This window comes from Lutjanus erythropterus, chromosome 15 (assembly GCF_056507025.1).
Source record: "Lutjanus erythropterus isolate fLutEry1 chromosome 15, fLutEry1.hap2, whole genome shotgun sequence".
In the NCBI taxonomy this organism is placed as follows: Eukaryota; Metazoa; Chordata; class Actinopteri; order Lutjaniformes; family Lutjanidae; genus Lutjanus; species Lutjanus erythropterus.
In genome coordinates this window covers 23233937-23248728 of record NC_139331.1, presented here as the reverse complement: position 1 = coordinate 23248728, position 14792 = coordinate 23233937, and the positions used below count along the sequence as shown (strand labels likewise).

The window sequence follows — 14792 nt, the reverse complement described above, 5'->3', positions numbered from 1 at the left end:
CCATTCAGCGTGAAATAATAATACTCCTGGGCACTCATCTTTTTTTCATGGCCACCACAGATGTTGTGACTGTTGAAGGCCACATTTAAAGAAATACAGGTTTGCTGCAGATGATGTTTACCAAATATCCATCAGTGCATGTATTTATCGAGCAGATATAGTCTGGAGAAGTTGATCCTTACTTTGGTATGCTATGGTGTGAGTGGATGATACCACAAAATATGGTTTTGACCCGATGCCAAAAATATCACAAATATTGATGCTAATATTCATTATTCAGGGGTCCTACACCTTTTCCAGAGTCAAATTCAAGAATAATATTATGTATTCCTTTAATATAAAAACACAAAAAAGTTCTCAACAGTCTGTTCACACTCAGACTTCATCTTGATCTCAACTACACACCTGTAAAGTTTCTTGACCGCCTCCTGTAGGGTTGTGACGCTATTGCATTGACAAAATCTGCCCACAGTCACACAGACGGACAAACACCTGGCAAAATACTCAAAACCGACGCTGTGGGAGCTCCTGCTGCAGTAGGTGGCTCCAGGACCACATTTTGCCATCATTACACACTCACACACATGAAGACTCATAAGGTAAAAATGATACCAGCCACACTGTACACTCAAGTTACACCAATGTCCTGTCTGACAGTAAATGTTTGATGAAAGCTCACAAGCTCCACTGTTTAGCATGATCAAGGTCTTAAGACTTTGCTGACCACATCTGGATCTCATTAACCTGCACAGAGCAGTTTGTAAGAGTGTAGGTGCTGTCATGTCCTGCGTACAGGTGGTGCAATGACTGTGATTCATATGGTACATTCCAAGTTACTGACCTCAAAATCCAATATGGCTGCTCCAAGCATTCATTCATTCATTCATTTTCTGTAACCGCTTATTCCGTAAGGGTCGCGGGCTGCTGGAGCCTATCCCAGCTGACATTAGGTGAGAGGCGGGGTTCACCCTGGACAAGTCGCCAGTTCATCGCAGGGCTGACACACAGAGACAGACAACCAGTCACACTCACATTCACACCTACAGGCAATTTAGAGTCACCAAATAACTTGGCATGCATGTCTTTGGACTGTGGGAGGAAGCCAGAGAACCCGGAGAGAACCCACGCAGACACGAGGAGAACATGCAAACTCTGCACAGGGAGGCCCTGCCCCAGCTGGGGGATCGAACTCAGGTCCTTCTTGCTGCAGTGCTAACCACTGCACCACCGTGCCGCTCGTTGTAGGAACTTCTTGCATTTTATTGCATATGTATTTTTCACCACTGACCTGCTGCAGTAAAATTATAAAATTTTAGGAAATATAACTGAGACATGCGGATACGAAAATACTGTAGTCACAAGACAGTCAAAAAAATTTTTTAGCATTCATGACAGCACTTGAACAGAGTTATGATAACAGGTAAATGTTAAGTGGTGGTAGCCAAGAGGTTTCAGTGCTGCCTGCAGTGAGAGGAGTGATGAGGCACTTCACAGAGAGATGCTGAGCAGAGATGACTCCTTGATCTCATCAACAGTTTGGGAAGTCACCAAGAAACCTGTTAAGCATCTTGTAACACTACAGGAGTGAAACAAGGAGAAGAGCTCATAATATTTCTTAAGCCAAAGAAAAATCGGTGTGTGATGTCTTAACGTCCTACAGTTTGGTGTGAACAGCGCCACAGAGGATCAGAAGTGTCACAAAATTGAAGTTGATTCTAACATCTGTTTTTTTCACGTTTTTGCATTTATCTCATGTGGCTTATACGGATTAACCTGTGATACATATCCCTAACTTAACTTGAAACCTGAGCTTTCTCTCACTTCCCATTTGTAGGTTTTGAAAAGCCTAAATTTGACCTCATAAGTGCTGAGGGACAGCATCCTCATGGAAAGTGGAGTGCATGTTCTAATTTTAAGCAATGCGAGGCCACAGAGGGGAAAATATACTGTGGTCCCACTTTCACAGCCAAAGATGGTCTTTCAGGTCTTTGTCTCCCCCTGCTGTTTGTCCATGATGCATGTCATGATGCCTTTAAGGACCCCTCATATGTGTATGTCTGAGGAGACAACAACAGATACAGTTATTATTCAGCAGAAAGGATTTCAGCCATTTTGACATTAACACAGCATTTAAACATTCAAAACCAATGTAAACAATCATCTTCATATTTTTTGGAACAATTTCTGATTTCTTATTGAATTGTAATGAACCCAATTTTTCCAAACAAAATTAAAATTTAATTGGTTAACTGGTTAAACTGTTAAATTTAATATGCAGGATAATATGTAGGATAAATGGACCTCATTGATAAAACAAAAAAAATCTGTTTTAGTTAGGTATGGTCTTCCAAAAACTGTCAGGTCCCTTTGTATCGGAGAATTTTGTCTTGTATGTTTGACTACCCCAGCTGGCTGAGGACTCTGTGGCTGGGGCAGGACCTTTCTGTGTGGAGTTTGCATGTTCTCCTCGTGTCCATGTGGGTTCTCTCTGGGTTCTCCAGCTTCCCCCCACAGTCCATAGACATGCAGCATAATCCCCCAGCAGCGCCCCCACGACCTGTCAAGGATAAGCTGTTATGGACAATGAAGGAATATTTAAGGTTTTGCTGATTTTTATATCTTTGGTTACATGAATTCCAAGATATTTCAAAGAGAATTTGATAGAAATATTATAAACTTTTGTGAGAGTGCAGTCATGTATGGTCATTAATTCACATTTGTTTCGATTAAGTTTTAAACCTGATGCTTTAGAAATCATATCAAGTAACTCAAAGTCTTCAGGGATTTGTTGTAATTTTTTTAAGAAGATGGTGGTGTCATCAGCTAGTTGGCTTATGACTATTTGTTCATCAGAAACATTTGGTTTAAGAACATCTGAGCTTTTAATATGGATTACTAAAATTTCTGCTGCCATGACGAATAAAAATGGGGAAATGTTGTATCCTGGGGCTGCTGACCAGCCCCAGATTTGTACAGAAGAAAGATTTGCACTGTCATGGTGAAAAAACAGCTACACATTTTGAGTAGTATGAATCACATGACAATAAAACAACATTTTATTTTGGTGTCATTGGCCAGTTTACTATAACAAAAATAAGATTTGAAACACGAATGAAATGTTTTGGGTAATTTAGCTTTTGCAAAAATTCAGTATGGTTATGATGTTCCATGAAACAGCTGTGACAGTTGTACTTAAAGTTTTGAGAAAGTTAAGACTGTTTAAAAATTGCCAAAGCAATTGAAAAAAGCTGAGGAGGGTTAAAACACTGAAAATGACTGAACATTTTGTAGTTATTTTAGTTAGTTGTTAGTTGTAGTTAGTTATTTTTGTAGTTATGATCAGGATTGATTGATGAAGGTAGATAAGATATTTTAAACCACGTCAAGGTTATCGTAGAGCTTTTTCAGAAAAATAACGAGCAACCTCAGATAGAGGAAATATGTTTCCATCTCATTATTTGCTCTCTCCTCAATAATGTATTTGGATTGGTGTGCAACTCTATAATCAAATATTAAAACATTTTTGACCAAAAACCTCAGTCTTGTGACAGTATTGTAGGAATGACTATTGGTGGTTTCACAAAATATTGGCACACTGAGATTTCTTGATGAATAAACATCAGTAATGTGTCTATAATGACTAAATGAGTAAAGTCAAATATTAGAACAGCTAGAACAATCTGGTAAGTTCAGAAAATTACATCACTTTACATTAATGCAGCCTTTAAAAAACATGAGAAGAAAACACTTATGTCACATCACAGTCTAAGGATATCCGAAATTTAAGACAATATCTATTCTTTAGTGTCTCTGTTGTGTTTCACTCATTTCCTGCCTTGGCTTGGTCGACTCTGTTATTTCCGACTGTCCCTGAAGGCAGCGTGTAGGTTGCGCAGCGGTCAGCTGACTCTGAGTTGTCATGTGGCGTTTACAGGCAGAGGAGAGTGTACTGTGAATAACAACCTGGCTCTCTTTGTACAGAAAACAACTTGGTGGTCGTGTGTGTCTGGTCCTTTGGTCTCCTGCAGTTGTCCATCATGGCTTGGACAAACTACCAGCTGTTCCTCGCGGGACTGATGCTCACAACTGGCTCCATCAACACATTATCGGCAAAGTGAGTAAATTCAATTATGTGTTTCTACTGGAGTCATGTGTTTATTGTTAATTTCACTGTTGACTAATTTTTCCTAAAACAGACCAACGTTTTATCAAAATATGTGAATGAACGTTAGCATATTAGCTCATTCTTTAGCTAATCTGTCGAGCTAAGTCGCTTATTACGTTTTTATTTCAAGTTATTAGCCTGTAACTAACATTATTCGCGTGTAGTTGCAGTCACTAGCATTAACGTTAGCTTGCTAGATAACAGGCTAATGGTCTGTTAGCTTGTTAGTTTTACAAGCAGCTAGCTAATATAAACATTCTTATCGAGCTGTAAATGTGATGAGAAGCTACATTTTCGTGCTGCTCAGGAAGCTCATCTGTATGTGAGGACACATTTCAATGTTATTGACCAATTTGATAAGATTGCTGCCAGGAAGCAACTTGGAAAAGACTCTTTAAACGGGTTTATCTAAAGTTAAATGTGACAGAATTAACTGACATCTGCAATGTGTCTCCATCGTGAGCCAAATTTGTTCAAATCTGCTTTGAGATAAGATAACTGGGGCATTCATTCTCTGCCAGAGGTTATGTAGTTGATAGTTAAGCCTTAATTTGCAGGTCACAGGTAAATACAGTAGCTGGCATGAAAAAAATAGTCTTTTTATATTTTAGAGCTGCAACTTAAGATAAACTGACTGGAATGAGAGTAGACTTTTTATATGGATTTTGCACTGTAATTACAAAGGTACGCAGAAGGCCGCTTTCTTAAGATATTCTTTAACATGTTAAATAATTGAATTCATACATTGTCAATTAATTCTACAAATGAATACTGAAAAAATAAGAATGAATAGAAATAAAATAAATAGCTTAATAATAAGCGTACTGTTAAGAATCAGTCAGTTGCTGACCAAATGACATAAATCTAAATCACCACAAGCAGTATGTGTTCTGTAAAATAATATTGTCATATCTGTGCACACTGGACATAAATACACATAGCTACAATAAATATATATGTATGCTGATACTGATATATCTGTGATAGGCACTTATCGGGCCCATGTTGGCAGAATATAACAGCCAATTAATATATCTGTTGGGCTCTAGCTGCAATTAACCATAATTTTCATTATCATCTGGTCTTAAAAATATCAGAAAATAGTGAAAAATTCACATCCTCATAGACCACAAAGGGATGTCTTAAGATGGCTTCTCAAACATTTCAGGGCATCAGTTAACCTGCTGATTATTTTTTCAATTCATTGATTAAACCTTTTTGCAAAACATCCCAATGCATTGATTTCATTGACTACCAGTCCAAAGGCAAGGCAAGTTTATCTATATAACCTTGCACCATCGAGTCACAAGCACTTCAAAGTGCTTTAGGCAACAATACAATAAAATGAAATGGCGAAAAATCTACAGGATACAAGATTAAAGAAATCTAGTCTGACAGTTTCAGCAGAGCTTAGGTTTTCAGGAAGTTTGACCCTGAGGGGTCTGGGTGCTGCATGAAAGGATATCTGAAATGTATTTAGGCCCCATTTAGTGCTTTATAGACAGATCCATAGATTTTCAATTTTCCTCACATTGGAGAAGCTAGAACCAGATAATACTTGGTATTTCTTCTTGTTAGATAACCTAAATTTTGAATGACTAATTGTTTCAGCACAATTATGTTTAAGTGCTCTTCTATTATTCTCACAATAAGAAGAGGTTTCAGAAACTTTTTTTTACTTCTCCAATAATCTGTAATGTCAGCTCAATAATACAGCCTGACTAACACTTGTCTCTCCTTTTATGGTTTTAGTCAGCTGAACATTGTATACTTTTGCTGATATGTCTCATAAAACAAGTTGTGTCGTGTTGCTCAGAGACAAATACAGCAACTAACAGGTCAGGTTTAACTGCTGCGCTGCATCGCTGGCTTTAAAGCCGTACAGCTGAGATCAGTTACAGTAAGCAGGCTGATAGTTTTGGTGCAAGTTCCTTCTTTCATTTCACAGGCAAAGCATGCAGTGTATGAAAATATTTAAACCAAAGCACCAGGACCACATGGTTCAGTCAGCAGGCCCAGCTTTAGTTTCCATCTCATGAGCTCAGAAGCTGTTGCATTTGAACAAAGTGCTGTGTCATCACCTTTAAGGACCACATTCCCTTGTCTTGCATTTTCTAATGCAGACAGGACGCTCACGTGCCAGTCATGCTTCCTCTGACTGTCTGACTATAAAAGTCAATGGGTTAGGCAAACCACTCATATACTTAACAAGTAGCCTCTTCAATTCATATCTAGGTTGCAGAGGTATACTGTTAACACAGTTTACCACAGTATGAAAATTGGCAGTTATCATGTCAGCATGTTCATGTGCTTATCTGTGGTACTGTACCATATTAGGAGGGACTGTCACAATATAAAAACTCAAGGTACGATAATCTTTAACATAATGTAAATGAAAAATGACGACATGAAAAAATGTCCTTCCCCTTTCTTGTTAATCTTCTTTCTTTTACTCACCCCTATACACATTGTTTTGTTTATTAGCGTTTATCAAATAACGCCTTTTACAACCCAAGTCAGTGTAGTAGTGTGTATTTACGATTGCAAGACAAAACCAATGCAACAGTCAGAAGCAGTCCTTTTATAAAATGAAATAAAAATAATAAAGTAATGAACCATGTTATATCATTGTAGATATCTTCACAATACAGTACGGTGTTGGTACATTTTTGACACGTTGCGATATTCAAGATCTTCGTACTAAAGTAATGACAGGATTATCAAAATCACAGCAGCTGTAGCTGTGTGGTGAACCCCTTTCTAATTTTTTGGTGTTTTGTCTGTATATTTGTTTGTGTAAAATATCCTTAATTAAATTGTAACCACGTCTTCTTGTGCAACAGATGGGCAGATGTGTTCACAGCGAAGGGTTGCCATGACACTCCTGAACATTTATTCTCTCACCCATTTGTACAGGTAACGTATTAAACAATATGTGACAATGTTGTAGAGCGTTTCGTTTTTAGTCAGCATCACACTCAATTCAGACCTCAAGTTTGGGTTATTACATTGAAAAGTCTGGGTTTATATAAAAAGTTGTTCATTTCTTTAAATAAAGTATTGGGGGAAAAGTTTAAAAAGAAGTTCTGTTATTTGTTTTATCAGCAGTGGCATTTTAAGATCATACCCATCCCTGTTAACCACAGGCTGTATGTGCACGAGCACATCATTGCACTTTAAAGAGATAGTCAGGATTATTTGCATAACCTTTCCGTAGGCAGTGTATTAGCTACAGTGGATGGTGGTCAGCACACCCCTAGTTTGAAGAATCAGCAGGAGTACCAGTATAGGAAGCTGCTGTGGACAGGGTCAACAACAGAAGGTATTTTAGCCACCTAAAAAAATCAGTATCAGGTTAAGTGTACGCTACATTTAGAATATTTTCACTGCTTTAACTTGCCGTCGGACAGCCTTTTCCAATGAGAAACCACCGTTAAATAAACCAAATATCAGTTTCTCCACAGCAACCAGACTCATTTGGAAAAAAGCAGGTAATTTTACGTTACAGAAAACAGGAGTTGCTGATCTACCACCGCCTTTATTGGTTAGTTTGTTTGTGTGACTTTGGTGAATCCGACCTAACCTTTCAAAACACCAAAGTCACACAATAACACAAACAAACAAACAAACAAACAAACCAAAATTAAGTGCAAACATATGCATGCGCACATATTCCCCGTGGTTAACAGGGATGGGTATAATAACTGTAATCTAAAACTTAAATCCAGTCACTTATTATTTTCTCAACTGTTTTTTAGTGAAAAAGTAAATTCTAATCTGTTTCCCCTGTCTGTCTGTCTGTCTGTCTGTCTGTCTGTCTGTCTGTCTGTCTGTCTGTCTGTCTGTCTCTCCTCCTCCTGCTACATCTCTATAGGCAGTAGGAATGTTTTTGGGTGAGTTAAGTTGCCTCGCAGTTTTCTACATCTTAGTTTGCCATGACAGACGAAGCCCAGAGCCCAGGATGAACCAGACGCGGAGTTTCAACCCTCTGCTCTTCTTCCCACCCGCCATGTGCGACATGACGGCCACCTCCATCATGTATGTTGGTAAGTGACCTTTAGCTCCAGTCGTTATCTGCTTAATCTTAAGAAAACTGTTTTTAGATAAAAAATATTGCTCACAAGCAGTTTTGCAGCTCCTGCCTTTCAGCTTTATTTGGCTTTGTTTTTTTAATGTCTTTTTAGATGATACATTTAAAATTAAACTGTGTCCGTCCTTCAAAACCCTTTTTTGTTGTTGTTGTTGTTGTTGTTTGTTTCCAGCTCTCAACATGACCAGCGCCTCCAGCTTCCAGATGCTGCGTGGAGCTGTTATCATCTTCACCGGTCTGCTCTCTGTGGCGTTCCTCGGCCGACGCCTGGCACCCAGCCAGTGGCTTGGCATTGTCACCACCATCCTGGGCCTGGTGATCGTGGGCCTCGCCGACTTCACTAATGGGACCCAAAATAAAAAACTCAGTGACATCATCACAGGTACAGTGAATTTTTGTTATTATGTGCTTTATCTTCTGTGATAATGAATTCTGTATTTAATCCATGGTCTTTCATTCAAGGTAACAGCAAGAAAAATACAAATGATTAAAATGTTTATGATACAGTAGTGGAGTAAACTTCTTAAACCTACAACATTACCTTAACCTCAGTACAAGACAAAACTATATTAAAAATGCAGTACAACATGTTTCCCTTCATAGTAACAGTACAGTAAATGTAACCGCACTGTTCTCTTCTGTGCTGCAGGAGATCTTCTGATCATCATGGCTCAGATCATCGTGGCGGTGCAGATGGTCCTGGAGGAAAAGTTTGTCTACAAACATGATGTCCATCCTCTTCGAGCTGTTGGTACCGAAGGTAAGGCGGTTGCGACATGTTTCAGGCATTTATCTTATGCCCCGCAAGAACACCAAAAGGAAAACTTTGACCCAAAACTCGGCTGGTATTGGTGATGAACCTCTGAGGGTCGATTTGTTGCCCGTCAACCAACACACAAAAGTCAATGTTCAAAGAAGTAAATAGTGAGGAATGCAAAGGTCATATGTCAACAACAGATAGAGTAGTTTCACCATTGTTTACCAACAGATACACACATATATATATCCATAGTAGTATATGCTTTTGAAAAGGGCTGCTCCCTGAAGTGACCCCTGAATCAGCTGAGGTGCTTCAAGTCAAGCAAGTCTGAGTTTTTTGTTTGTTTTTATTATTTAGTCAGTCAGTGTTCATCAGAATTAACAGGATAAAACAGGAGCTTACAAAAATGCACAGGTAGAATGTTTCAACAAGTGTCTCATGGCTTACAAAACTAAACTCGTCATTAAGATGTTGGTTATGAATAACGGTGGCTCAAAGAGAAGGAAAAACAAAACGCAGTCTAGTCAGTCAAACACATGTGCTCAAGGATGTTTCTATTGAACCCACTTGAGTTTGTTTCTACTGAAAGCTCGTTGTACAAACAGGTTCAAGCTTGGTTTTACTATACTACTATATGCAAAAGAAGAAAGTAAAGAGTAACACTAAGGGACGAGTGCAGGAACTTCTGCAGTTAATTTAAATAATTAAAGCTGCGCTCATTGTGGTGAATCCACAGAGAACCAGGTAGCCAGAAACACACATGCAGCTGTTAATGTTGTTCTGTGTTGGCTTGATGTGTAAATGGCCACATAGACTTTATATGATAGTAATGTGTCAGTGTTGTGTTTACGACTTGTTCTGCTCTAAGTGGCCATGAAAAGTCAGTTTGTGCAGCTTTAAGTCAGAAATAGTGATGTATATTATCAATTGAGCAAAGGGATGGTTGACCCAACAATAATTCAGTCATTATCATCTCATCCTCATGCAGATCAAAGGTCAGGTTTAGTTTAATTGTGCTGGAGTTTCACAGGAAAACTGTGCTGCAGAATCTTCCAGTCAGTTGAAGGGAATGTGGCCACTTTTAAAATGGAAAAAAAACATAAAATGGTTTCACACAGCTCGTCTGGTGTAATCCAAGTCCCCTGTGAAACTCCAGCAGTGTTTTCTGGCACAAAAAACTAGACCCTTCAGTTGTTATGAGAGTGAGTAGATAATGACTGACTTTTCATTTATTAAATAATGATTACTTGATTGTTTGTGCTTTTAACTATTGGTTAAGAAAAATGCACAAACTTTGCAACCTTTATCAGAAACACAAGAGAGCGATAAAGTCATGGGACGTCAAAGTCTCATTTACTTTGAGCTCATCAGTGTGACAGGCTTCATATTCTAATATTTCCTTGATAGTCCTGATGGATTTTTGATTAGTATCACCTTTAATAATTTCTTCACTACAGGGTACCTATGATTAGTATCACTCTTTTAAACAAATTTTAAAAAACTATTTTTCATGCATGTTTGCAATCTGTATTGTGTTACTGCCCTTAACTCAAGGCCAATGGTCAGGACTCCAACAAGATAAATTAATAAGATAAATAAATTAGATAAATGTTTGCAAGGTTACTAAAAAGAGACAGAAGTAGGGCAAAATTTACAATATTTTTTTTACCAAATATGTCTAGTAATAGTGCTGCATTATTGTACGGCTAACTACTGGTGCTTTCACAAAATCTAAACACAGTAAGATTTTCTGTACATAACCATCAGTAATGTTGACATAATGACTAAGTGGGTAAAGGTAAATAATGGAACAGATACATAAGTCTGATAAGTTCAGAAAATTACATCACTTTACTGTAATGCAGCCTTTGAAGCAGGAAGAGACAACATTTAAGCTCAGATTAACTTCTGTTCTCTGTGTCCAGGTTTCTTTGGGTTTGTCGTCCTGTCGCTGCTTCTCATCCCGATGTATTTCATCCCCGTTGGGTTCAACAGCAACCCTCGCAACGTCCTGGAGGACGCACTGGACGCCTTCTGTCAGATCGGTCACCAGCCTCTCATCCTGTTGGCTCTGCTGGGCAACACCGTCAGCATCGCTTTCTTCAACTTCGCTGGGATCAGCGTCACTAAAGAGATCAGCGCCACCACCCGCATGGTGCTGGACAGCCTGCGTACGCTGGTCATCTGGGTGGTGAGCCTGGGGCTGGGCTGGGAGACGTTTCACGGCCTTCAGGTGCTCGGCTTCCTGGTCCTGCTGGTGGGTACGGCACTCTATAACGGACTGCACCGCCCCCTGGTGGCTAAAATAATGCGCTGCGCTGGGTTGCTGAACGCAGAGGAGGAGAGCAGCCCGGGAGAAACAGACAGACTGCTGGGTGACGGCAGGGTGCAGGCCGGCGACGAGAGCTAAAACTGGTCACAGACGACACACTGAGCGCAGAGACACTGCACCTTTCATGTATGCTGTCAGTGATGGTCTCTTTTTTTTATGGTTTTTGTTCACACCTCAGATTTGAACTGACCTCACACAATGTTGAAAAATGTGGGAGTATGTAAGCTCTGTTAAAGGAGTAGTTCAACACTTTGGGAAAATGTGCAGCTGTAGTATCTAATATAACTCAGGTAAGAAAGCATATAAGTTCCCAAATTGTTGAACTATTTATTTTTAAGGAACAGGCCAGTCTGCAGGAGCTTTTTTAAGACAATAGAGCATTTTTAAGGGATTCGTTCAGTTTAGAAATGTACTTTTTAATTCTGTTTGTTTGAAACAAAACAAAAGTAATTTCAATATTTGCTCCTGACTCTCATCCATTACATAATTAATGTAATGTATTTTTATGTATTTTAAAAAAAGGAACTGACTTGGTGCTGAATCACTGAAGCAAGTTGATGGAAATGACTGTATTACACTGCAGCTTTTCTTAATTAGATGGATTATTATCACAGTTTTTTTTTCTGACAATGATTTTAATATCTGTTCAAATGGGCATGACTGCAAATTTTCTGACTTGAATTTGTTCTAAGAATGGGGTTTTATTTTGAAAATGTTGCTGACTGTGCCGTATGAATGTGCTAGAGTGTTTTCAATGTGTGCACTATATGCCATGTCACTGCCTCATGAAGGTCCAACAGTTGTTCAACATTTAATTTGTAATAGAGTAATCTTCTTTTTCTGTTTTTCGATGAATCTCACGCGAGCAGGTTTAAAAGAAGACGTCTGTATATTGGCTCTCTGATTCATGTTGATTTATTTGTACGGGAGGACGACACCATGTGATTTGCACTTGTAAATCCTGCTTCTCCTTCTCTATTTAGTAAGAACAAAAAAAGGGAACTGTCATTAAATCACTCTTGTTGAATGGTGGAATGACATTTTTGCTCCTGTGGTCTGTGTTGACCTGCACAAAACCACAGTCAATGGATGTGATGTGATGTAAAGACAAAGAAATACACATCTGAAACAACACACAAAGTCTTAGAACATGTTTCTGCTGCCTGATTAAATAGGTACAATCGGTAGTGTACTGCACACATATGTATAGATTTAAGGAGTATTACTTTTCACTTGGCATTGTGGGTACCCACTACTAAACCCTCTCCGATGTTCATCATTCAGTCGTGTGCTGCAAGCCAAATCTTTTCCCCTAGTATGGTGGAGGTATATATGATATATGCTGATATGATGAACACTGAAAAATTGTGTTTTTTTAAATGCATCACTGTAAGATTTTAAAAAGCTTTAACTTGAAATAATGCTTATAGCCTCGCTGGCTCTGATGAGGTGAAAATTGAGACAAAACCTGTTATGAAAATATGACAAAAATCTGACTTTGAAGTTCGGCTCAGTGAAGTGAACAGCCAGCGAAGGGTCCAGTGTCACCAGTCCCAACACCAGCAGCTGACACCTGCCTTCACTTCCTGAGTTAACCCGACATCCTCCCTAAAGACCGCTCTCATGCTTTGCTGGAGGTCAAAGGTTAAAACCTGGAGTCCCCCGAGATCTGCACACATGACCCCGTCCAGCAACAGGAGCAGGAGGAAGGAAAATGTGTTAATTGAGCAAATACATACATACATAATGCAAATACGAGGTTCAAATTGAATATAATAATTGGACTTAAGCTGTCCTATCTTAATAAAGGTTAATTATATATATGATATATTTATTTAATTGAGTCATTGTGAGTCATTGTTTTTTTGTTTTTGTATTTTGTGTTGTATTTGACTTTATTGCATTTTGTTTCTTCCCTTTATGTTTTTGCCCAAATTATTTATGTCAGATTTAGGGACACTATCATTCGTTTCCTGGAGACTTGCCCAAACCCTACTCCATAGCCACTACTTGTCTAACTTTAACCCAGACCTACCAATAGCTTTAACCTAACCTAAATATCTTTCTATCATCACTTATGACCAGTGTTGGGAGTAACGCGTTACAAAAGTAACGCAATTACAGTAATACATTACTATTTGCTGTAACGCAGTAATATAACGCATTACCAATAACATTTCTGTAATATTATACAAGTTACAATCTAAGTAACGCGCGTTACAAAGCATTTTAACCCGATTAGGTATTGTTTTTTAAGAATTCACCAACACCGCGAGACATCGCGATAACAGAAAAAAAAACCGCGAGAGTCATTTCCTATTGCTGGAACTCGCAAAGATGACTACAGACACGGATTCTACGTTTGTGAGATGGACATACTCACGTTATTTTTAGTTCTTCCGAGAAAAGGACAAGAGCATAATAGTCAAGTGCAATCTGTGTGCGACACCGAGGGAACTGTCTACTTCAAAAAAAAAGTAGCACTTAGTAACCTGGACCGGTGCCACGCTAACATTTAGCTAAACGAGAGAGATGCACCTGCGGATAAGAGAGAGACAACCGAGGACGAGCGTACGGGAAAGACAAAGCAACAAAAGTTAAGTTTCTCTCGGTCTGCCATGCTTCTTGAAAACAGAGAAGTGAGGAGACTGGTGGCAGTGTATATTGTTGAAGACATGCCGGCGTTCATAAAGTTTGTCAACAAAATCCCTGTGAACACCAGCAAGGACAAGGTAAGCTAACGTTGCCATAGAGACGGTTGTCTACTGTGTTATTATTACAAACAGCAACCTTAACCGCGAGTCCACGTGCTGTTGAGGAGAAGTGAATCTGTGCACCTCAGGTTCAGGGTTGAATCTGAATATACAGTGGAGAAAATAAGTATTTGATCAAATGTAAATTCATTTCTAAACTTTATATGATTATATTATTTCTGGATTTTTTTTTTTGTTGATATTCTGTCTCTCTCTGTTAAAATAAATTTAATTTAAAGTAAAAGTAACTCAAAAGTAATGCAAAAGTAGTGTAACGCATTAGAATTCAGAGACAGTAATATTGTAATGTAACTAATTACTTTCAAATGACAGTAACTAATAATATATAATGTATTAGATTTTGGATGTAACTTGCCCAGCACTGCTTATGAAGTCTGTGTTGGTGTCTGTATCTGCAGAGATCCTGCCCTCTGCCTGTCTTTCCTCAATTGTCTTAATATTTTTGCTCTATTCAGGATGCTTCACCAACCAAAAAACGTCTGTATTTGACGTCCTGAGATTGAGAGTCAACAATCAACTCTTTCTGGTTTGTTTACAAACAGCAGCTAACAAGTCCTGTATAATTTTTTGTCAATTATTTCAGAATAAAAGCATTGAGAGCCAGACATCTAATCTAAAACAAATGCTGAAGGGGTTTTTCATACTTTCATACGTCATTATTTCACTTTTCA

General features: G+C 38.6%; 1 protein-coding gene across 1 annotated transcript; it reads left to right on the top strand.

Annotated features, from left to right (window-relative positions):
• Positions 1-3910: 3910 nt before the first annotated feature.
• Positions 3911-12157, top strand: slc35f6 (solute carrier family 35 member F6). Its single transcript, XM_084737964.1, has 6 exons — positions 3911-4114; positions 7009-7081; positions 8040-8211; positions 8428-8637; positions 8905-9015; positions 10941-12157. The coding sequence occupies exons 1-6, from the start codon at positions 4038-4040 to the stop codon at positions 11423-11425; spliced, it is 1128 nt and encodes a 375-aa protein (XP_084594090.1). The 5' UTR covers positions 3911-4037; the 3' UTR covers positions 11426-12157.
• Positions 12158-14792: the final 2635 nt, after the last annotated feature.